General features: G+C 51.3%; 2 protein-coding genes across 2 annotated transcripts in view; both read left to right on the forward strand.

Annotated features, from left to right (window-relative positions):
* LOC147412704 (serine/threonine-protein kinase PAK 3-like) overlaps positions 1–24,534 on the forward strand; it is a 44,262-nt gene that overhangs the window by 11,235 nt on the left and 8,493 nt on the right. Inside the window, 3 exon segments of the mRNA XM_086481096.1 lie at positions 616–653; positions 1,637–1,767; positions 2,748–2,905. Coding sequence (XP_086337222.1) covers positions 616–653; positions 1,637–1,767; positions 2,748–2,905 — 327 coding nt within the window.
* On the forward strand, positions 7,295–24,488 carry LOC147412705 (serine/threonine-protein kinase PAK 3-like). The gene is made up of 7 exons (XM_086481106.1): positions 7,295–7,335; positions 12,239–12,356; positions 13,206–13,305; positions 13,742–13,938; positions 17,383–17,520; positions 19,065–19,152; positions 24,460–24,488. The coding sequence occupies exons 1-7, from the start codon at positions 7,295–7,297 to the stop codon at positions 24,486–24,488; spliced, it is 711 nt and encodes a 236-aa protein (XP_086337232.1).

Genomic DNA, 24,534 nt, shown 5'->3' on the forward strand with positions numbered 1-24,534 from the left:
CAGGCAAGGTGGGGAGGGACTCTTTGTCAGGGAGTGCCGTGATAGGACGAAGGGTAACGGTTTGAAACTGAACGAGGGGAGATTTCAATGCGATCTTGGGAAGAAATTCTTTCCTGGGAGGGTGGTGAGACACTGGAAGAGGTTGCCCAGAGAAGCTGTGGCTGCCCCCTCCCTGGCAGGGTTCAAGGCCAGGCTGGATGGGGCTGGGAGCAACCTGGTCTGGGGGAAGGTGTCCCTGCCCACAGCAGGGGGTTGGAACGAGATGGTCTTTAAGGTCCCTTCCAGCCCAAACCATTCTACGAAAAGAAGCTGCTTTAGCTCTTGGGCAGAGCAGAAGCATTGACTGTTAAAGAGCAATTTGCATTTTCTTCATCAAGTTTCTGTTTATTTTATTGGCTGGCAAAACCGAGCAAAACATAGACACCAGAAACTCTAGAAAAAGAGTAGCCTAGTATATTGTCCTGCTGTCTTGCTTGCTATGTAAAATAGCTGTGGCTGCTGGAGGGCTGTTGTGAAAGAGAAATGCTATCTGTTTGGATTTACTTGTTTTGTGGGGTTCCCCCCATCAGGCAGTTTTATAACGGCATCTGGTTAATTCTCCCTTGCACGTTGCAGGTGAAAGCGCCCATGGATACCCAGAAGCCTGTCCTTCAGTGAGTGTGAAAGGAACCTCTTCCTTCCATGGCGTTTCAGAACTGTGGAGCAGGCTCTGAGCTTTGCCTTTGGTGACAGAGTGCCAGCCTCGTAGGCTGAACGAAAATACCTTTTAGTGTCTATGCAGCGGCAGTAAAGGGGTCACTGGCTGTTCTCTAATTTTCTGTTCAAGAACTTTTAGACAGATGAAAGTCTGGTTCTGCAGACAGAAGATCGCTTGCTGTTCTTGGGCATGGTGGAATATATCATTCACAACAGTATTCAGTACTGTCTAATTAATCCATTTTAATTTTTAACAACTTAGTGTCGATTTCTGTTACTTGTTATGATTTCTCCTTAGTACAGCTGGATGTGGAGCTGAATATAGATAAGGTTAGAATTGATACGTAAGTGACTGGAACCATTGCAAGAAAGTTTGAAATAATCCTCCACTCTAATGAATACTGGATTGCATAGCAATCCCAGAGATGTAGTCATGCCCTCCCCGTGAATATTGACCAGCTTTAGTAGTGTTGATGTGAGTGGACTGAATAGCAAATGACTGAACGGGGATTTGGCCTTTATTTTCGAGTATCAAGCACCTTAATTTGAGGTTTGGGATTACACAGCAGAGAGCGTGTCTAACAAAATGAAAGTCATCTTTGAATAGTCACACTTCAGATTTTCAATTGATGCCACTTTCATCATCTTGCTAAAACACACCTTTAAAAGGAAGTTTGGGGTTCAGCAGAGCACCATAAGCCTTCCCCATGGCTTTTCCCGTGGGTACGGGTGCATTGGCGGATGCTGTGGCAGTTTGCTCTAGCAGACGTAGGCAGTGGTGAGACAGTCCAGACGGGAGCTTTCAAAAGTTACCGACTCAGAGAATGCTGGTTGGATGTCACAGTGCAGGGAAAAGCAGACTCAAGTGTGGTGTGATTATCAAACCTCCCAAGTGCCAGAATGGGGACTGTCACTCACGCTGCTGTCTGTCTGTCCACAGAGCACAAAACCAGCCTCACAACCCCCACCAGCTCCCTCTGTTTCTGAAGGAGAGGATGAAGGTGATGAAGAAGAGGAAGAGGACAACAAACCTCCCTCTGTTATCGCCCCGTGGCCTGAACATACAAAATCAGGAAGTCCCAGCTTTGGTCAGCACTGCAGCGGGTGTCATTCAGAGCTACATGTTTCGGATCAGACAGCATTTGCCGTCCACGGATGAACGGGCTGGAGTCCTACCGTGACCCAGTGCTTCACCCACGTCACCGACACCAGGAAAGTGTGCCTTGAACTTTCCCATGTAGTCATGAGTTTCCTGTGATTCTGAGAGGGACCGTGTGTTCATCAGTATCAGATAAGAGGCAGCACTGTGTCTGTTAATGCCAGCGGTGTCAACGTGAGCAGCTTTGTCCAAAGTGCCTGTATGGGCTCTCTGGCATCAGCGGAGAGAGCGGTCATCAGACACAGTCCACCCCCTTGCGGGATCCTTAGGAGAAAGTGTCCCCTGGAGGTAGCCGTCGCTCTCCGCAGGCTGTACAAGTAGGTAAATGAAGAGCTTAGGCTGCCCCCTTAGCTTTTCCATGGCTGCAGTTTGGTGAGGAGAATCCTGCACAGCTCTGCCTTGTGAAGAGAAGGGAGGTCTCTGAAGGACTGGAACGCAGTTCCTCGTGGCCACTCCCTACGGCTTGAAATCCTGATGAGAAGTCAGTTCCACCGTTGTGATCAGAAAAGGGAGATGCTTCCTGCTTCTGTTCAGACACTTGCGTAGCAGCTAAAGAGTCGTGTCGTTACCCGAGAAAACACACGAGCATCAAGGCACAAGGCTCTGGGGCCCTGGACAGACCTATTTCTGTATCCTTGCACCACAGTAAATTCATTGTTTGAGGCATCTTTTCAGAAAATCAATGAAAATTGAAAATGAAACTGACCATGAACTTGTGTAAAGCCAGCCTTTCACTTTTGTCTGTTGAGATTGAGAAGGGGAGAGCAAACCCAAACATTTTAAGAGCCCTGGATGGGGCAGACAGCATCTTCCTAAGGGTTTGCATTTGAAACACAGTCTCAGGGGCATCTCTGCAAGCTGCTTTTCTGACGCAAAATACTTTCTCGTCACAGACCTACACCCGCTCTGTAATTGAACCTGCGGCTGCACCAGCACCAGCTGAAGGAGCCACCACTCGCCAGCCTGAAAACTCAAATGCTTTGTACAGAGACACGGACCGGTGGCGAAAGAAACCCGAAATGAGCGATGAGGAGATCCTAGAGAAACTGAGTATGTGTTCTGTATTTCTTGTCTGATAAAGCAGTGTGTGCTCTACGCATGTCTCGGGGTTACAGGTGCTCAGTGTTCATCCTCAGTTCAGTGTCGCAGCGTCCCGACTCCCTACACGAACTGTGACTGTGCTGAAGAGGAAGCGAGAGAGCGCTCTGGGTGTTCCTTGTGCCGCCGAGGGCAGCTGTGACGCGGTTGGATTTGCCTGAGCTGCCTTCTCCGCTGAAGGCAGAAGCAGAGATTGTTTCTGGTTGAGCAGAAGGCTGTGACCTCCTGACTGGCCTAGCGAACGCCTGTGTGCTAATGGCCAAATGGACCAGAAGATTTGGGTTCCTGAGTGATCTTTAGACTCCTGATTCTCGGCAGTCATTGGAGCCAAATATACTTTGCAGAAATCTGTTGGGCTGTTGGTTTGGGATTGTTTTGCTTTGTGGTTTTGTTGGGTTTGGTTTCTTTTTTAACCCATAGACAACCACAGCACTAAGCTGATTCTTTCAGCCTCAAGGAGCTCTCCTGCCCCAGATACTCCATTGGTGACATTTTTATGCCTGCTGTTACTACTACTGCTTCTACTAATAGATGGGAGTTCATTTTCATAAGAATTCTCTGTTTTTGTCAGAGAGAACTCCTTTGAAAGAACATCAGTTGGCACTGTGGATAGAGAGGAGGAGGTGTTTTCAATGTGCCCCAACAGAAAAAAGAAAAAACTTTTATAACAATCCTTGTTTTATTTCTTAGCTTTATGCTTCTAAAGATGTACCCGAGACACATCTGCGTGGCTCGATCAGGTAAAACTGCACTGCAGGCGTGTCTCAGGAGGCAGCCTGCAGCACATCCACTGTATATCCTTCCGATACGGGGCACTTTGTCATAGCTCATTCCCAGCCAGTTCATACCATTAGAATCCTGACCGTTGGCCCCAACCCCTGGCTAGGCCCTACTCTAGGAAAAGACACCAAGCCCTTTGTGATTCTGCAGTACAAGAGCTTAATCTGCTTCTTGCACTTCATAACGGCCAGTGCTGTGTTCTCAGATGGAAACTTGTTGGGTCCATAGCATAGCCCAGTTTACTCTGTGTCTGCTGTTGACTGTTAGGACAGCAAGTGGATGGAGCTACACCTCCTCGTGTGTGATCTCAAAGCCAACACCATTCTGTCTGTAACGGGGACAACAGCTTGTAAAGGGGTGCAGTCTGGCTGTGGCTTCTTCACAGCGGCTGTCAGTGCTCGTCCTTGTGCCGTACCACCCTTTCTGTCGCACCTGCCCTGCCACTGATGGCTGGTGTGACTGCAGAGGCTGAAGCCTTCCTCAGCTGGGAGATTTCAGCTGCTCCTGTAGAGTTCTCTGCACCCTTAGCAGGTTGACAGGACTCTCAAGAACTGAATCTCAGTGCCATGAGGGAGTATCCAAGGGCTCAGTTCAATAGCTTTAGCTGAGGGCACAATGAAGTAAATTCCAGGGCAGAGGGTTCCTTGCAGGTATGTTAGCTTATAAAGGGAGGAATTAGAGCGTCTTCAACAGAGGCTAAATGTTTGAGGCAGGCTTTGCAAAACAGTGTTAACAGGGGGTGTAGCCGGTGGTGGGGTTGCCCCGTCATCTTGCCGTGCTGGCAGGCAGGATTCCTGGCTAGGCATCCAGTCAGATGCCCATGTGGATGCTGAAGCCCTCTGCTCCAGAGAAAAGGCCTGGACAGGGGAGGGAGGTGTTTGTTCCTACTTCCAGTGAATGGTGCATCACCCGGTTTTGCTTTGGATGCACAGGTGAACAAAGAAGCCTGTGTTTGTGTTGGTGATACAGGAATATTGCCAGAAGGGTCAAACAAAATACACTGTGAAACACTGAAAGTCTTCCTCCTGAACTAAGATTCTTCAAGTATTTCAGTGATGTACGTTGCAAGTGAAACCTTGAGAAGTCATTTGCATTGAGCGATCACCTTCGTTGTTTGTATTTTATCTGGGAAACTACCGGACCAGAGAAAGCAGTATGTTTTTTTTCAGTTATTCCTTCAGATTAGTGTAGCAGATCTTGGCTCTTTCACTCAACACAAACATGGCACCCTAATGACTGCTTGCTCTCCTCGCTGTTCAGACCACCTGCAACTCCGAGTGGGCCAGAAGCCGTCAGGCAGCACACGCTTCCCTGTTGGCCTTCAGTGGCAGCTGAGCTTTTTTCTATGTAGCTCCCTATTAATATTTTCGATATATCTTCTGTTATAAAATATATTTTCTATATGTCCCTCTATCAATTCCCCCCTTTTCTGTTAAGTGAATTCTTTTACTTGGCTATTCTGGTTGGTATAATGCTTCGTACATTGAAGTTATTCTTCTAACTATACGCCAAACCCACATATATAGGGTCCCTACTAGAAATAATAAAATAGCGGTAGCTATCAACAACACTACTATTGGATGCATTAGGACGTTGAAAAAGTCCAGTGTCTGAAGGTGACCACCCAAAAAGTGTATCCCACCATTTGTGTTCTCCATCCTTTTTGACCCTTTTCAAGACCCTACTTATCTCATTTGCCTCATGATGAACAGTTATTAGAGTTTCCTGTCCATTATTCTTGGCTTCCTCTAATATCTGCATTAAGTCTGGGTGTTTCAACAACCTTTTTGTCACTGCTAAATCCATCCCTGTAGGTGTGGGTTCTAGTTCAGAAATCAGTGTATAGTTTGATCTCAGGATTTGATGAGAAACCACAGGAGCAAAGTAGCTAAAGTCACATCCTGTGATGGTGGTAAAATTACAAATACAGAAGTTCGAGTGATTCCTGGTGTCTATTTCTACTCCTTCTACAGACACAAAGCGACATGTTGTTCTTAAACAAGCACAACCGTTTCCTGCATAGACAACAAGATTTCAATGGTAATCTTATTTCACCACGTGCCCAGACCCAGGTTACAAAGACAGGTTGTGTTAGAGTAAAATTATGCCAACAATCCAAGATACTGCACGGCTTTCTATTTGTTGTGTTTGTTATTATATTGGATACAGCTATCTGGTTTGCCCTTTTGTAGGAAGTTCCGTTAATTCCTCGGCATCCTACGCTTATGTTTTGACCCAGCATTCCCTGCAGTTGAGGCATCATTCTCTGAAGGTCTGTGCTCCAATAATTTTTGGGCTACACTTCATTTTTATGCATAACCACGTGGCAAGGCTTAAGCTTTTTCTATCAGAGAGCGATCCCATATCCCCAGTATATTCAATATGAGCTTGGGTCCATGGCCATTCTGGGGTGTTACTGTTCAGCCCTTGGGTTACGATAACTACAAATACAACAATTTTCCTGACTAAATCTTGGCAGGCCGAGTTACTAAACACTTCTGGGTGCAATATACTCATTTCGCTTGGCAAAGCTTTAGTTTCAGTTCATCCTCACCCTGTGTTACTTTCCAAGGAGTTTTAGGAGCTTTCTTCACTCAGGAGTGGTGAATCCAGGCGCTTTGTTCCCTGATCTTGATTGCTGTGAAAGAGGTAAGAAGCACTTGGTATGGTCCCTCCCACTGTGGCTCCACAGTTTTCTCTGTAAGAGACTTAACATACACCTAGTCTCCAGGTTGTATGTTATGCACTGACCCATCCAAACCCCTGCATCGGGTTCCAAACACCTGTTTTTCAAATTTACGAAGCTGTTTCCCTAATGCCACCATATAGGAAGTCATCAGTTCTTCACCAATTTGTGAAGAGGTTCCCTTTTGTACCCCATAGGGTCGCCCATATAGGATTTCAAATGGGCTTAGCCCTTCTTTAGCTCGGGGTCTAGTTCGTATCCGTAGCATTGCTAGGGGTAGAGATTGTGGCCAGGCCCAATTGGTTTCTTGTCCTAATGTAACAATCTGTTGTTTAATCTGGTGATTCATTTTCTCCACCTGGCCACTGGATTGTGGCCGGTATGGAGTGTGTAGTTGCCAATCTGTCCCTAGATGGTGGTTTATTTTTGGCACAACTTTGGAGATGAAGTGCGGCCCTCTATCTGAGGACATCACCGCTGGGACTCCAAACCTGGGTATGATTTCTTGTAGCAACACCTTGGTCACCTCTCGAGCTTTAGCTGTTCTGCATGGGAAGGCTTCTGGCCAGCCTGAAAAGGTATCAGTTGGTACAAGCAAGTATTTATACCCCCCTTTTCTAGGAAGTTCTGATAAATCAATTTGCCAATGTTGTCCCGGACAATTCCCTTTCCCAATTTGGCCCATTTCTGGTTTGGGGACAATTTTTGGATTAGTCTGGAGGCAAAGGTCACCTTGCTGAGTCACTTGTCTGACAGTGGTGTATAAATTTCGAGCCGTCACATGTCTGATAAGGTATTTGTGTAATGCCTCCACCCCCCAGTGTCCCTTCTTGTGTTCCTCCCGGACCAATGGCCAAACCATATAAGAGGGGACTATGAGTTTCCCATGTGATGTTATGGCCCAGCCGTCCTCATTGTATGTTCCTTCCAAATCTGTGATTAACTTTCGATCCTCCTTAGTGTATTCTGGCTTACCTTCTAGGGTTATCTGTCCATCTGGGACTAGTGCTCCCTCTACCTTTACCATTTCTTTAACTGCCTGTTTTGCCTCTCTGTCCGCCAGTTCATTTCCCCTTTCCAATTCAGTGCTCACTTTCTGGTGTGCCCTGATGTGCATAATTGCCACTTTTTCAGGAAGTTGGATTGCATTCAAAAGTCTTAAAATTTCCTTTGCGTGCTTGATAGTCTTTCCTTGGGAGTTCAACAGTCCTTGCTCCTTCCAAATTGCTCCGTGGGCATGTACCACTCCAAAGGCGTATTTAGAATCAGTCCAAATATTCACAGCCTTTCCTTCGGCCCTCTCCAGGGCCCGAGTGAGGGCTATGATCTCGGCCTTTTGTGCTGACGTGTCAGCCGGTAGTGGTCCAGATTCTATTACCTTTTTAGCAGTGGTGATGGCGTACCCAGAATGTCATTTTCCGCCCAGGATATAGCTGCTCCCATCTGTGAACCAGTGCTCTGCCCCATCCATGGGGGTATCCTTTAGGTCCATGTGGCTAGAGTACGTGGCCTCAATCGTCTCGAGGCAGTCGTGGTCCACTGGTTCTCCAGTCTTCCCACTAAGAAATGAAGCTGGGTTGACAATGTTAGTGGTCACAATCTCAACATCATCCTGCTCGACCATGATAGCTTGATATTTCAGGAATCTCTGTGGGGAGAGCCAATGTCCCCCTTTCACTTCAAGGACTGTAGACACTGTGTGAGATAGGAAACCAGTCATTTTCTGACCCAGGGTAGACTTCTGAGGTTCCTGGACATTCAGGATGACTGCTGCTACCGCCCTTAGGCAGCCAGGCCACCTTTTGGCAGCAGCATCCAGTTGTTTGGAGAAGTACGCCACAGCTCATCTGTATGGTCCCAGGTCTTGTGCCAGTACTCCTAACGCTATTCCCTGCTTTTCATGGGAAAACAGGAGAAATGGTCTACTCACATCAGGGAGTCCCAGTGCAGGTGCTGACATCAGGGCCTTCTTCAGCTGATGGAATGCCCGATCTGACTCAGCATCCCATTGGAGGTGACTTTGACTGGATTTTATCAGGGAATACAGTGGTTTGGCCAGCAGGCCATAGTCATGTATCCAGAGCCGGCACCACGCCGTCATTCCCAGGAAGGTCCGCAGTTCTTTTACAGTCTGTGGCCGAGGGGTCTGGCATAGGGCTTCTTTCCGGGTTTGCCCCAAGGACCGTTGTCCTGCACTGATCTTATACCCTAAGTATGTAACCTGCTGCAAAGTCACTTGTGCCTTGTTTGGGACACTCAGTACCCCTGAAGCCCAAGAAAAGTTAATAAACTTACAGTCCAGGTGACACAGGCTTCTCTGGGTTTAGTTGCAATGAGGATGTCATCCACGTATTGTAGTATTTTTCCTTCTTCCGATGGTGGTTCCCATAATCCCAAATCTTTTGCTAGTTGGTTCCCAAAGATGGTAGGGCTGTTCTTGAAACCTTGTGGCAACACCGTCCTTGTGAGCTGGGTCTTCCGACCGCTCTTAGGGTTTTCCCACTTGAATGCAAAACTTTTCTGACTGGCTTCATGGAGAGGGAGGCAAAAGAAGGCTTTACTTCTAAAACTGTAAACCAAATTAAATCAGGAGTTAAGGTGATTAGCAAGGTATATGGATTGGCAACCCCGGGGTATAGAACCTCTGTTATTTTGTTAATGGCCCTCAGATCTTGGACTACTCGATAGGACCCATCTGGTTTTCGGACCGGGAGAATGGGGGTATTGAACTCCAATTCACATTCCCTCAATAAGCCCAATTCTAGGAATCGCTCTATTTTCGGTTGAATCCTTTCCCTGTCTTCTTTCTTTAATGGGTATTGTTTGATTCTTACCGCTCTCTGTCCATCCTTCAAATTTATTATTATTGGTTGGGCATTCTTGGCACGCCCTGGGGCATCAGTCACCCAAACCCCGGGGCAGACCTGATTAATGATCTCCTCGTCGATTTGTCCTTCTATGGGAATATTCACCAAAGACAAGCTCATTATTTGTACATATTGATCATCATTTACCTCCAGAGTAATCTCACCCTTTTTGAATTTTATCGTGGCCTCCAGCTGTTCCAATAGGTCTTTTCCCAACAGGGAATTCGGTGAATTTGGCATAGACAAAAATTTATGGATGTCTACCTGCTTGACCAGTTTATATTTTAATGGTTCCAAAAAACAAGCTTTTTCACTCTGGCCAGTTGCTCCCTTTACCATGACATAGTCATTTCCTAAAGGCATTAAAGCTTGATTCAAAACTGAGTATGTTGCCCCCGTATCAACTAGAAACTCCTTTTTTTTTTTTTTTTTTTTCTTTGTTTTTCTCCTCATTTCGTTGTAATCAATGGATCCTCTAATCAGTCCATTACATGTGCGATCGTTTTTCTTGGGTTATCCCGCCACCTATTGTTCCCCTGACGCTGTCGCTCCGGACATTCCCTTTTCCAGAGACCCGTTTTTTTACATATAGCACATTGATCCCTGCTCAGGGGCGCCGGTCCACGTCTCATCCTGGATTTAGGTTTCCATTCTCTCTCTTCTCTAACTACTGCCACCAATTTGCCTAGACTCTGCTTATAATTGTCCTCTCTGTTGCTAAACACCCTCCAAGCCTCTTCCAATAACACTTCCAAGTTTCGACTATTTGGTGGACGTAATTTTTGTCATTTGCGTCTGATATCATTCTGAGATTGTCCTAGAAATAGGGATACCAGATGTTGTATTCCCACTGCTGACCCGGGGTCCAGTGGTGTATGACAACACATCGTGTCCCTTAGTCTATCGAGAAATTTGGAAGGCGACTCAGAGGGACCTTGTTTCACTGCATATAGCACTGCTCGATTTATAGGGTTTGGAATTGCCTTCTCCATTCCTTCCTTAGGCCGTTTTGCCCCATCTTCCAGCTTATAAAGCGGCCACCATTGATTGCAATACTTAATCAACTTTTTCTTCTTTTCTGTGCCCCCTTGTCCTGCTCTGTCTTTCCAATGTGTCAGAACACATCCTAAAGGGGATTTTTCATGAGGTTTACTCTTTCCTCCCCCCATCTTTTGTTTTTCAAACCCGAACCCTTCGCTTATCTTTTCCTTCCTTCTCCGCACAACTCTACTTTCCACGGACCAACATTACTACTTATCAATATCCACGTGTTACACAGACGTATCAAGGATGGGCACGGCACTCCTTATTCATACTTCAAGTTATTACACTTGCTTCGCTCTTCTCCGGCCGCCTCAGTCGCCCCAGCTCGGAACCGCGGATAGAGCTCCTCACTCACTTCATACGTCTCACTCACGCATACACTCAGAATGTCCGGACAGTTTTGATAGTAACGACAGGAATTGTAATTGCAGGAAGCTTCAACTAACATATAAAGACATTCACAAACGACTCATGTTGATCCCCAGGCAAATCATACAATTACCTCCCCTTTTGTTGCCAGGTGATGGAGTCCACCTACTCATCCAGGGCACGGGCAAACCGACTTCCCTGGACAAGAGTCATAACCAATATCCCCTGGCAAGATTGTGGGGTTTAAGTTTAGTTATTTAGCCTTCCCAGTGAACACCCTTCTAAGCAGCTGCAAATATTGGAAAGATGACATGATCGTGAGAGGCCCGCTTACCCTTCTCCTGCTTCTTATGTACCAGTCATTAGCAGGTCCGTCCTGGCTCCCGATGTTGGGATGCAGCGGCAACCTCGGATTTGCTCGATCTGCTGCCAAGATCGCTAGCGGCCGCCCTATCAGTCAGCAAATCCCCCTGTTACCATGCAGGGTACCCTCCTCCCATACGGGGACTATGCTGCACGCCAGATGTCTCTGCTCGATTTACCAGCTGCCCCTGCCACGCGTACAACTTACAGGCCCCTCTCACAAAACATACCGTTTGATCCGCGGCTTCAGGAGGTTGTTGTCTGCTCCCGCGGTGAGCAGCTGGCAGCGGAGGCTCCTCCGAGGAAAGTGCTTGGGGTGCGCCCAGGGGCGTCCGCTCCCCAGGCGATCCCACAGCCGAGCAGAGAGCCTTCTGGCTGGCTCGCCAAAACTGATGTAGGGAAAAGACTTTACAACCCGAAAGGTTACACAGTAGGTGTGTTTATTGCGCGCAGATGCACAGGGGATCGCTCCACCACAAACGTGCATCCCCACTGTGGCTGCTTCTCCAGTATTTATCCAGTTAAAACATCACCTATTTCGAAACGCCTAGACATATTCATGACCTGTCCCCAAAAAGGCCATTTCTTCCTGTCACTTGTCATTTCCATAATCTCTGCCTCGGGCTCCTCCTCGGGGCGCTTGCGCAGTTCCTCTTGGTGGTCCTGGGCAGGGGTCTTCAGGGATGAAGGCTGTAGTTCTTCCTCGCTCTGTACTCCTCCCCTCTCCCCTGGAAGCTCTAATTTGGCTGAGCTTGCAGTCCCAGACTGGTTTCAGCCTGGTCTGTCCCTGTGTGCACATCTGGCTGTCTCCTTTTTGTTCTTGGTTAGAGATGGATGTTAGCGAGCCCTCCTTAGCCCTTAGCTCCTCCTGCCTTTGACGCCTTTGAGTCATGAATTAGGTCCTTGTTTCTGTCTTTTCTGTTTCCCTTATCAGCTTCTTTCTTGAGCAGTTTGCAGGGGTTAGTGACTAATTGCCTACTTGCATGCGTGTTAGTTCTGGGATGCAAGTTTTAATAGTTTTAGCTTTGTTTTCCTAGGTAGCTCCCTATTAATATTTTCGATATATCTTGGGTTATAAAATATATTTTCTATGTGGCCCCCTATCACCAGCTGTCTTTTCCATGAGGTAATTTAGCTGTGCCTGTTCATCTCAGTGCCCTTGTTTTCTTCTTTCAGCTACCTGGTCGGTGATGAGCTCCGGGTGGTGATGGAATACATGGCCGGAGGTGCTTTAACCGAAGATGTTACCCAGTTTTGTATGGAGGAAGGGCAGATGGCAGCTGTCTGTAGGGAGGTGAGGGATCCCGCGTGTGCTTCCTCTTCCTTGGACGGGATGGTACTGGTGAACAGGTGGCAAGAACAGGAGGGATTTCATCTTGAGAGCTTTGTTTCTGCCTTGCTTTATGATATGGAGAAGAAAGGGCACCTTAAGTGAACTGCCTGACAGTGTCACTGCACTTTCTGTACTCTGTGATTACACTCTTAAACACCGTTATTGCATTACATTTTTTTACTTTTTTTTTTTTAAGTTTGACTCTTCTCAACTTTTCCTCTTTAAACACGTGCCTGGAGCATGTCTGTACTGCATTCCTTGCCTGTAAAAGCAAACATGCTGGTGGCAGAATTTTAAAAGAACAGCAAGGCAAAGGAGAGACTCATTTGTCAGAGTCTCAGCTTAAAAGGATAGCATTCCACCCAAAATGGTGTTTGCTCCTGAAAAATGACTAAGGTGCTATTTCCAAATCTGCTGTAGAGCCTGACAATAAAGTCTTTGTCCTGCAACCTCCCACCCAACAGTGATCTACTTCACACGGAAGGAAGGGACTTTCTCATTTCTGGCAAACAATACTTTGTCATATGGATGGACATGGCACACTGATTGCGGCAGCAGCCGTCCTGCCTGTGCTTTCAGGGGCTAGTCTGTGACAGTAATGGACATTTCTCTTCCCAAACCTGATATGCCTTCGTTTGGAAAGTTGTTACTTTAATAGTGTTGAAGCAGCAAGCTATTCCTCTTGACAGTGCAATATTCAGGCATTGCTCGCAATTCATCTGGAAATTCAATGTTTTAGAGGCGTTTCATTCTTGAGTGATGAAATCTGGTCATTAATTTTTACCCTCATGTTTCCTTTTTACCTATCAGTGCCTTCAAGCCCTGGATTTCCTTCATTCAAAGCAAGTGATTCACAGGGACATCAAAAGCGACAACATTCTGCTTGCAGTGGATGGGACTGTCAAATTGGGTAGGTATTCTTGGTCAGCCACAGCCTTCCCAGACTGTGGCATGGGGCTGCTTTTGACTGACAGCCAGTTCCCCAGAAGGGATTCCTGTGGCAGTGCGCTGACCACTGCTGCCAGCTCCGAGCACAGTTCCAACCTACAGAGAGGCACAGAAAGGAGAAAGGTGTGAAGAGTGTCTTGGGTTTGTGTGTGGCCCTTCCAGAGGGAGGGAGTTACAGTCTAACGGTTCAAGTCAACAAAAGCCACTGCAGGGAACTTGAGGGGTGGGTTTTAAGTGGCCAATTCAACAATATTTCCGTGGCTACAGCACTGAGCAAACAGAGCACGGCCGCTTTTCCAGATAGATTCCACACCGTGTTCTCGGGCATAGAGTGGGGATTTCTTTTGCTTGCTTTCCTAATTCGAGCTGCCTTTAACACCACTTGTTTTCCTCCTCAGCTGATTTTGGCATCTGTGCTCGGCTCAGCCCTGAGCAGAGTCGACGGAGCACAGTGGTCGGGTCTCCATACTGGCTGGCACCAGAAGTGGTGAGGAAAGAAGCCTATGGCCCCAAGGTGGACATCTGGTCCCTTGGGGTCGTGGCAATAGAGATGGCGGAAGGACAGCCTCCTTCTATTGATGAAGATCCTCTCAGGGTAGGGTGTACATAAAATCAGATACCAGTGTCTTTCAAATCTATCCCGTTAATCCCCCGTGAGGCAAAACCCCAGCCACATCAGCTGGAACCAGTTCCCCCATGGCCCGCTTCTAAAGCTGTCACTGCAGCACAGCAGCATCTCCTGTAGCTTTGGTGACGTCAAGGGGAAGACTTCCAAAGAGACGTGACTTGTAGCCAGGTCAGAGATGTGCCATCTCTGCCTTCAACTGGGTTTGAAATACCTTGTATGCTTTTTGAAATCTCTTTGAGCTGTATCTCTGAGTGACAGCGATTTTTCAGCGGCAAGTTTCTCCAGTTGGCGACTTTTTCTGAAAAGCATTCCAGCTGTGTCTGCAGGCAGAGAAGTCTTTTCAAACTCGGATCAGTGCCGATGGCTCACCTGAGCCTTTCAGGTAAGCAGTGTCGCTGCTTGTAGAAATGCCATAATTACTCATTAGCAAATGACTTTCTAAAAATGGGTTTTAGCACAGAAACTTGGAGTAAACAAATGTATTTTTAATGTTTTGAGGTTTTCCGATTCATCCTCATTCCTTAAAATGAAATGACCAGCTCTTATCCCAAATGAGTGTGTGATAGTGAAGGCGTGTATACCACGATAAAACCTCATGACTGGTAGCTGGAACAAAGTTAGGTGCTGCACAGTTAATTCCTGATTGGGATGCAGGAATGTATGAGGAAATTAATTGTGACCATGTGTATAGACAGATCGTTTGTGTTGAGGCTGGAATTGAAATAGAGCATGACGTGTAGCTTTTCCCATAGCAATAAGGCTGTGCTCTCTCTGGTCTATGGCACCCAGACTGTGTGCTGCAGGCTGAGAGAAGAAACAGCAGAAGGGTCAAGACATACCCCCAGGCAGGCTACTTAAGAAAGGAATACAACAACTACACTAGTGTCAGTCCTCCGCTCTGCTTGAACAAAGATTCCTGAGTTTTCTTGGAAGGCTTGTTTTGGTTTGGTAGGTGCCCGGGGTTGTTGGTTCCAGTGCACACAGGAGGAGCGGTGTGCACTGTGCCACCTCCTGAGGGGGGAGAAGAAGTAAAGAGGTTTGGGTTCAGCCTGATGCTGAGTCAGCTGAGTGCACCGCAGCTGGCAAGGTGGCAGTAGGCCTGTGTCCCTGGTTTGCAGGCTGAAAATTCCCAGCTTCCTTAACCTCAAAGGTTGCTTAGGGCTCTTGGAGAAGCCTCGGGTCAACTGTGAGGCAGGGAACTGGATTTTTTCTCTCTGATCAAATTCACATTCAGCCATTCCTGCCCTTGCCCAGATTATTTGAGATGCTCTTTTTCTCCCTACATGCCTCATCTGCTGTGGGAGTTGAGATCAGCTTGAGCACTCAGAGCTTCACGGTGTCTTCAGGTGCCTGAGTAAAACTGCAGGAGGTTAAAATCAGGCACCTGGAGTTGGTCCCACCTGTGTTCACTTCCTGGGCTCTTGGGCAGGGGCTGTTGCCCCTGAGCTGGGAACAGTGAACAGCTTGTGATGGACCGCCTGAAGTTCCCCAGTTCCCAGCTGGTTTTATGAAAGTGAATCAGCCCCAACAGGGACAGGATCCTTCTGCTGTTGTGTGTGGAATCACAGAGTGCAGCGAGAGCTCTCAGCTGCATCCAAACAGGAGAGCTGATAAGCAAGACCCGTCTTTACAGGTCAGGTTTTTAGCTGATGGCACACAGTAGCTGTTGGGTTTAATAGTCACATTTAGACCCCATCCAGGGAGTTCTGCGAAGCCTGGAAACCAAAGGATGTTCTTTCACATTTTCGTGAATGCTTGTTTTAACAGTGCAAGGCACGCAGCAGCTTCCGTTCCTGACAGGAGTTGAAATACCTACATGTACTCTAAGGGCATTAAAGGATCATTGATCAAAGAGTTAACACCAGTCTGAATGTAGATATGATTGTTGTTTTCCACGTGTAGAGCAAATGCATCCCCTGTAGCTCACGTTCTTTCCAGCCGATGCAGAACTCACAGGAATGAACCATTTTCCAGCCAAGAGTGGCCTGGATATTTCTGTGACAGTGTTTGTTTTCTCTCACTGGGATTTCCTTCCACCAGGCATATGTCTGGGGCCTGAGGGACAAATATTGGTGCGATAAATGTCCTTTGAAACGCTGGTTGGACCTCCCCAGTTTCAGTTTTAAAAATACCCAACAAACCAAATCCTAGGCATTCCTGTTTCACAGCCAGGCGAATGTAGCCGGAATAAAATTCCCAAGGCTGCCATGGGTGCTGTGTTCCTTTACCGCAGGAGAAGGGACGTCCCTGGGGCAGCACCATTTAACCGCAGTGAGGACAGGCCCTCCGGCTCACCGCTGTGCCCGGTGCCTGAGGGCAGCTGCAGAGGGATGGGACAGGACTGATTTTGTGACACTTCTGTTGTGGGAAAAGTAGAGAAACTTCCTTTTATTGTTTTTCCTCTAGGATAGTTCATTTGCCTTTTTAGGCCTGGAATTTTTCCTCTGTGTTTAAGAGGATAAGAGCAAAGTCCCTTTGGCCACCGTCTCTTTAAACGCCAGTAGCGCAGAGCTGTTCTTGTCATGGCGGACATTTGTATGGAAGACTCCTAGGCCTATTTCTATTATTATTGCTGTATATTTGGGACATATTCTGCAAGTTTAGGTTCAAACAGTTCAAAACATTTGTCTTGCCGTTCTGAAGAACGTCTTACAAAAGCAGAATGAACTCATCTGTCCAGCTTCGCAGCGTGTTAGACCTTGATTCCAAGTGAACTGCCCCGGATAATGCTCGCCCCATGTTTTGCAAAATTACGTTCTAATTCCTTGGCATGAGGTCTGTCAGGAAGACTTGCTGATCTGGAATTTGGAGACTGCTCAAAGACAGAGTTGCGGGTGGCTCCTGTCTGCCCAGTTATGTGTTTTCTTCATAGTATATTTGTGCACACAGCTAACGTGTCTGTGTTGAAAATGAGGTTCCAAATGTTTCTGTTTAGCCAAGGAATAAGCTGATGGATCTACTTTTTTATCCTCTAGTTACCATTTTTATCTAGAACAGAGGGAAAATCTGGACTACCTTTGTTTTAAGGAAGCTGTACTTTAGGGAGCAGTGAGCACTGCAGGGATGCATTTTATGTCCGAATCCTTTGAAATAATACAGCTGGACCAAGTTCACTCTTTAAAATAGCCAGGAAAGCTGGTGTCGATGCACAGAGAAGCCAAATGTGCTTTTGCTGATGGAGTTCCTCCTAACTAGGTCAGCCACTGCAATCAGCTGTCGAGGCAAGATCACATTGATGTTGGAGTAGCTGTGGCTGCATCAGAGGTTTTTTGTAGGTAGAGAAAAATCATCTCTAACCCTCTGCCAGGGAGGAAACTGGCACTGGAGGCTGGACCTTAAAAAATGGGCTCTCTGTGAGCAGTTCTGGGTAAGAAAGAAACAGGTGGAGTCTTGTGTTTCTTGTCACTCTAGGCGATGGATCTGATAGCGACCAACGGGACACCAGAGCTGCAGAACCCCGAGCAACTGTGTGCTGAGTTTCGGGCCTTTTGGAGCTGCTGCCTGGAGGTGGACGTGGGCAGGCGAGGGTCTGCCCAGGACCTTCTGCAGGTAAAACACGAAGCGGCTGCATGTGAAACAGCTGCGCTGTGTCCTGGTTTTGTCATCAGCTGAACTCGAAGGCATCAGATGGAGCCCCCTCGTGTTAGTCTCCACTCTGGTTGCTTTTCAGCTGAAAAATCAGTGGAATCCTACAGTGGTTTGGGCTGGAAGGGACCATTAGAGGCCATCCAGTCCAGCCCCCCTGCAGTGAGCAGGGACATCTTTAGCTGCATCAGGTTGCTCAGAGACGCATCCAGCCTGACCTTGGATGTCTCCAGGGATGGGGCTTCTGCCACCTCTCTGGGCAGCCTGTGCCTGTGTTTCACCACCCTCAGCGTAAAAAATTTCTTCCTTATATCTAGTCCGAATCTGGCCTCTTTAGTTTAAAACCGTTACCCCTTGTCCTATTGCAACAGGCCCTGCTAAAAAGTCTGTCCCCATCTTTCTTCTAGGCCCCCTTTAAGCACTGGAAGGGTGCTAGAAGGTCTTCCCGGAGCCTTCTCTTCTCCAGGCTGAACAACCCCAACTCGCTCAGCTTGTGCTCACAGGGGAGGTGTTCCATCCCTCTGGTCATTTTCGTGGCCCTCTTTTGTGTTTTGATAGGAAGTTCAGGTTTACAGGGTGGCAAAATAACTGCAGTGGAACGATAGCAGGTGCAGAGGCCTGAAATGGGGTTGGGGACTGGTGTATGCCGAGAGATGAGCAGGGAGGAACGCAGTGAAGTCAGTCCCGGCCAAGCGGAAAGAGGTTTGGCGGTGGGAAGGAAGGGGCTGCAGGTGCTCCCTGTGAGCATCAGAGGGGCCCCGGCTTGTCCCTCCTGCCCCACTTGTAGAGGTTTCTGCCAGCGAAACGGGGATGGCTGAGCAGGACTTGTCACAGCTCCTTCTGTTGCCTGGCATAGTCGAGTAGATGAAAACTGCTGCAGGTTTGGTGCTAGGTTTTGTGGCAGATAGGGGGTGGCACCGTGTGCCCCTTGGCTGTCCCTGCTGTGAAGGTGCCAGCCAGCGCAGGAGGGGCAGGACATGGGGTGGTAGACACTGCTGTCCCTGCAACCCAGATCTGAGTGCATCAGCGCTCTGTCACTTGTCTCCCTGCTCTTCTCTCGACCTCAGTGGCCTTCAGAAGAACACGTGGGCCTAAATATTGCTGGGATAAACATTTCCTAGAGGTACTGGAGTTCCTTGAGGTGTGGCTTGTGCCCCTCATCTTTTCTGAGCACTAAAAGAGCCCGTGTCTGTAGCAAACAGGAACCTAAGTGAGCATTTTGAGGTTCCTGAGAGGAACAAGGCCCTGGGACAGCAAGCAGCATTCCCAGAGCACTGGCAGGGCAAAATTGCCAGCAAGCTGAAGACACCTTGATAAATGGATTAATCGAATGATGGGCCATGTTGGCCTGGGATAGCAAGGGACTGGAATTGCAGACGCAGGTGCAGGTGGTCCCCTAAGTCCCATTTCTGCATATTCCTGGTAACCAGCAGAACACTGCTTGAGCCCGTCAGTAACTGAGTTTGGAAAGTAATGGTTCATTTCTTTTTTTTTTTTCCTTTGGGCAGCATCCATTTTTAAAGAAAGCCCAGCCTCTGCCGCTGCCAGCCACGGGGCCTGCACGCCCTCATCCCACAGGCAGAGTGTTCAGCAGGGGTTTGTCAGGGCTGTCCGATCCCAGCTTCCGCCTCCCCTCCTGCTTGGAAACCCCCCCTATTGCTGACACCCCCACCTCCACCCCCCCTTGAGAGGCCACCGTGCCCCACGCCCAGAAACGGCGGCTCTGTGACATCAACCCCAGGGCCAAGGCCATCAGAGGCAGCGAGACTGCTGCGGGCAGTACGTTGGCGGCTGCGCTGGAGGCAACCAGACCTCGTTCTTGCAGCTGACACGTGCCGCTGGCAGCAATGAAAGTGCTCGCCCTCCTCGTCCTGCTGGCCGTGTGCCGGCCTGCGCACGGCATGTGGGACAGCTGTGGGTAAGTGGGCCGAGGTTCTGGGAGGGAGCTCGGGCAGCCCTTGACGGGCTTCACTCGAGGGGGCCCGCGCGGCCCCTGTGGCCACTCCACAGCTTCCCAAACTCCCTGTGGGAGCCTCAGCTCCTTGCCAGCACCCAGGCTGCTGGCACAACCCGTCTACGGGGCTACAGCGGACAGAGGGCTGGAGGCACAGCCACGGGGTTCCCTGGCCCTGCCGTCCGTGCAGCCCCTCGGGGGGAGGGAAGACGGCTGACCTTCAGCCTCAACAGCAGCACAGCCGTCCAGCAGCACACTCATGAGTTTCTTCTTACACCAGGACCTGCGGGCTCCGGCCCATGGCGGCTAGCTACGGCATGTCGCGCGTCGTGGGTGGCTCGGGTGCCCAGCCAGGGGCCTGGCCCTGGATCGTCAGCATCCAGAGCCCCTGGGGCCACATGTGCGGAGGGTCCCTCATCAGCCCGCAGTGGGTCCTCACAGCAGCCCACTGCTTCAACGCGGCCAGGTAAGGAGGAGCAGGGAAGGGGGCTATCCCCACAGCACCAGCAGGCGCCCCGTCCGCAGCCCCACGAGCTCCTGCCATCCCGCTGCCTTGCAGTATGCCTGGTGCCAGGGCACTGGTGAGCCCAGCTGAGAGACTGCTCCACAGAAGGCTGGGCTCGTGCCACCGCTTCCTAGCAGCCTCCAGCTCCACGTTCCTGGTGCCCAAGGCATGCTAGGGCAGTGGCACCCTCCGCAGCGCTGCTTTCCTCCCTGCCTTGGGAAGCAGAAGGCAGGGAACCGTGGGGCTGCTGCAGCATGTGGCTCCGCTCCCTCTGAGGCCTCTCTGCATCTGCCTTCCAGGTACCTCACCATGTGGCGTGTGGTGATCGGGGCCACCCACTTGGGTCAGCTGGGCCCTGAGACCCAAGTGCGCGGTATTTATCGGCTGATACTTCATGAACACTACGATAACGTCACGGAGAGGAACGACATCGCCTTGCTGGAACTGGACCAGCCTGTCCAGTGCGGCTACTACGTACAGCTGGCCTGCGTGCCCGACGCCTCACTGAGAGTGTCAGAGCTGACGAGCTGCTACGTCAGCGGTTGGGGTGCCACCATGGCAAGATGTGAGTTCCCAAAGAGTATTCGTGTGCCGAGGGTAAGCTCGGCACGCTGGGGAGGCGGGCTGGGCTTCTGGGCAGCGGCGGCGGCAAAAACCAGAGTCGGGCTGTGGGGACGTACGGCCACGGAGAGATGGGCCCGAGCCATCAGCCAAAGCGAGAGGGAAGGGCAAGCCCGGCACAAGGCCTCTGCAGGGGCAAAGGCGGGCCCTAGGGAAGGGCTTCGCCCACACAGGGGAGGAGAAGTGGGAACAGAAGGGCTGCTGGCTGCTAACTCCTTCCTGTGCTCACAGCTGCAGGATCGACTGCTGTCCTGCAGGAGGCCCAGGTCCACCTCATCGATGTCAAGGTCTGCAACAGCAGCCGCTGGTACAGAGGGGCCGTCCACCCCCACAACCTGTGTGCCGGCTATCCGCAGGGCGGTATCGACACCTGCCAGGTAGGAGCGTGCTCCGCGCCAGCCCCCAGCAGCACAGGCAGCCCTGTCGCCAGCGCCCAAACGTCCCCCGGCGCGTGTTGCGCCTGCCAAGTCGCCCTCCTGCCGCTGGGTCCCCACCGCTGTCGGGGCTTGCCTTCCCTTCCCCGTCTGCAGGCCCTTGCCCAGCACCCCTCTTGTCCCAGAGCCCCGGCACTCTGCCCAGAAAGGCTACCCAGTGCTCTTGCCCCAGCCCAGAGGTCCGGATCCCAGTCCTGGAACGTCCCCCTTCCACACCTCCAGGATCAGCGGGCAGAGAGGAGAGAGCGCCCTACCTTGCAGGCCCACCACCCCCTCCCAGACAAGGTCCTGCAGGCTCCAGCACCTGAGCAGAGCCTTTCTGGGCACGGGGTACAGCTCTGGCAGGTGCCAGGAGAGAGAAGGAGCCAGCCACAGTGCTGACAGGGGCCACCCAACACCACCAGAACCCTCTGACTCTCCTCCGCTCCGCTGCAGGGTGACAGCGGTGGTCCTCTCGTCTGCCAAGACAAGCACGCCGACTACTTCTGGCTCGTGGGGGTGACCAGCTGGGGGATAGGCTGCGCGAGAGCCAGGCGGCCCGGAGTCTACACCTCCACGCAGCACTTTTACAACTGGATCCTGGTACAGATGGGACTGCACCCAGCAGTCCGGGCTGCTCCAACGGCGCGGGCATGGAGTCATTTTCTCACCGCCTCCACCCCCGTGCAGAGGCCAAGGCCGATCCCAACACAGTCGGGCACGTTTAGCTCCTGCCCATTCCCACTCCAGAAGCTGGTGGAGTTCTTTACTCGGGTGCAGGAGCTCCTGCAGGTGCTAAGGGGGAAAAAGGCTTGAGCAGCAAGAGGAAGAGGATCCAGTGCAGGCTGCAGAGTAGCACCACCCTTTCCTCCTGGGGCAATGCCTGCTGAGATCCAAAGGCAGCCTCAGTGCCAGTGGCCTGCTCGGTCCTGCCCACGCTCCTCTCAGGGCACACACAACTGCTGCTCTTGACTTAGTTCTTGAAATAAAGTTGACCATTTTCACAGCTAACCAGGCTTCAGTCCAGTCTCCTGTGCAAGGCAAGGACTTCCACGCCCAGCACCTGCAGAACGAGGCTGCAGGCAGACAAGTCGGTCACACGGGCAAAGAGTCACTCCAAAAGCTGAAACCGTGCCCGGTCTGAGACGAGGGTGCTCAGAGCCACCGTGGGGTGGAGAAGACTGGCTAGAGGGAGGCTAGCAAGAGGAGAGGAGGAAATGATGTGACACGCAGCCAGCGTTGGGGGTATGCCTTAAGGCACGCAAGCTGAAGATTAGGGCCTGCCGGGAGCCTTCGCTTACTGAACACACCGTGGGAAACGCCTGAGCATGCCAAGAGCTATTGCTGTCTGTAGCAAAGCGAGTGCGAAGCTGACGGGAGTCAGAGTGCCATGAGGAAGAGCTGGATTTCACAGGTAGTTAAGGGGGATTGGTGTGGGAGGTGGCCACACTTGACAGATAACTGAAGGAAGAGCTGGGGTGGTTTTGGGGAGAGAAGTCTGGCAGGGACAGCAGTACCCAGGAAAAAACTGCATCGGTAATGCCGTGGAAGTCCGAGGTGACCCAGCTAACAGTGCCTGAAACAGCAAACCTGTGGACGGCTGTGGCAAACCTGGGAGCAAGGGGGAAAAAATACCCGCGGGGAGGTCCCTTGCTTGGGAGGAGACAGGGGGCGGAGAAAGAGGGGAGTCAAGGCATTTGAGGGGCATGTATAGGCATGGAAAAAGGAGGGGAGGGGGGGATCAAGGAGCCAACCCCACAGAGGCAAACTGCTGGTTGGTGTGCTTGTTTGACTGAGCCCTGCAGGTGATCACCGCAGTGCGTCCTACCTCCTCTTGGAGAGCGATTCCCACTCCTTCGTGTGCGGCCCCACTCTGCACCCAGGGCACGGGTGGGTCCAGAGGGCTGGCGGCCAGCAAGGGCAGAAGGGAACACAGGCCACGGCGACCCAGCGGTGGGCAAGAGCGAGTGTCTCGGGCCAGCTACTGTTCGGAGCGCTGTGTGTTTGTGCAATTCACTAGGGAAACCAGAAGCTGGACTAGCTCACGAGCAAAGGAGAGAGACCCTTGCAGTCGTGCAGATGGCCTGTGGTTGCAGCCCACCCGCTTTGTTGAGCTGCCCGGTGGTGCCGATCCTGGGGAAGGCTCAAGAAACGGCGGCTGCCTGTACCTGCAGTGGAGTGTGCACAGCGGGAGCCAGCGGTGGTTTGTGCGGCTGTTGAACGGGTTTGGGCTTTCAATGTGCCCAGCCCGGTACGCCTGGTTCCTTTCTCCTTGCAGGTTGTATTCAGAGCTGTAATGCTATTTTTTAAAAAAAGCAAAAGCAACCAGCAAACAAAAAAAAAGCTGGGCAATTCCACCCTGCAACTGGTTGTCTCCCCCAGGCCCTGGCCACCCTGCCAGGCGACATTCACCACCACCAGCAGGGTGCAGGAGCGGGCCCGGGGCAGGGCTTTCACAGGCCGCCCCTATTTTGAGGCTCCTGGCCGTGCAGTTCCTGGGCAGTGCTCAAGCAATGGCAGCAGTGCCCACAGCCGGTATTTTTGATCTTTCTCCCTTTCTCCCAGGCTCTGGCTCCCTGGTTTCCAGCTGTTCTCTTTCTGCCTTAAAGCCTGTTGTGCTGCTTCTCTTCCCCTTCCTCACTCTGGCTCCTTGTCCCCATCTTTTTTAGCCTCCTCTCTGCCTGCCCGGGCCCCTCGTGCTCCCCCTGCTCCCCCACCCCGGCGGCCACCGTTGCTCGGTCCCTCTCTGCCGCCCTGCCCCACACTCCCCCTCCCGCTGGCCCTCAGGCTCTGGGGGATGTTTCCCGCCCTGCTCTTGGCTTGGGGGAGGGGGCATGGGGCCCGCGGGGGCGGGGCGGAGCCGGGGGAAGTGTCCCTGCAGGGGCAGGCAGCAGGAAGAGGCCCCGGGGCATGCTGGGAGCTGTAGTCCTGGGGCAGGGGCTGGTGCCGGGAGGTGCAGGCTCTGCTCCAGCCATGGCCCGTCTGAGGTGAGGGCTGGGGCTGCCCCTGAGGTGAGCCAGGCCCTTGCACGGGGGAGGGGGTGTCTCCTGCCTGCTGGCTGCCCGGGGGTGGTGGGTGGGAGCTCCAAGCCGGAGTCGGGTCAGTTGGGGCATCCCCGGGGGTGACCTGAGAGCTGGGGAGGGGAAGGAGAAGGGAGACAGACCCCCCAGCACAGGCACTGGGCACGCCGACTCTCAGAGCCCCCCTGAGCCCCCCCAGCCCCGCTCCCCCCCTGCAGCTGCCCCGTCCCCAGCCCCTCCCCTGAGGCCTGTCCCGCAGCCCCAGGCTGCCCCACGGCCTGTCCTGGCAGCGGCGAGCGGGGCCTCGGGCAGGCCCAGGGCTCTGTTAACCCAGGGGCCTTCAGCAGCAGTGCGGGGAAGGAGCGGGGTCTGCAGGAGCGGCTGCAGCAGGAGGGGCTCTAGCCTGGGGCCTGCTGTGACAGTCACGGTTCTTTCCTCTGCCAGAGGCTGTGCCAGGGCTCGGTG

This window comes from Leptosomus discolor, unplaced genomic scaffold (genome assembly GCF_034619465.1).
Source record: "Leptosomus discolor isolate bLepDis1 unplaced genomic scaffold, bLepDis1.hap2 HAP2_SCAFFOLD_67, whole genome shotgun sequence".
NCBI classification, from domain to species: Eukaryota; Metazoa; Chordata; class Aves; order Leptosomiformes; family Leptosomidae; genus Leptosomus; species Leptosomus discolor.

Excerpts from the sequence above, each read along its gene's own strand:
- LOC147412705 (XM_086481106.1), top strand. The coding sequence starts at position 7,295 with ATGAGTTTCCCATGTGATGTTATGGCCCAGCCGTCCTCATT. Across the intron at positions 7,336-12,238 it reads ATGGCCCAGCCGTCCTCATT|CTACCTGGTCGGTGATGAGC; the intron begins GTATGTTCCTTC and ends TTCTTCTTTCAG. Across the intron at positions 13,939-17,382 it reads TTGATGAAGATCCTCTCAGG|GCGATGGATCTGATAGCGAC; the intron begins GTAGGGTGTACA and ends TTGTCACTCTAG.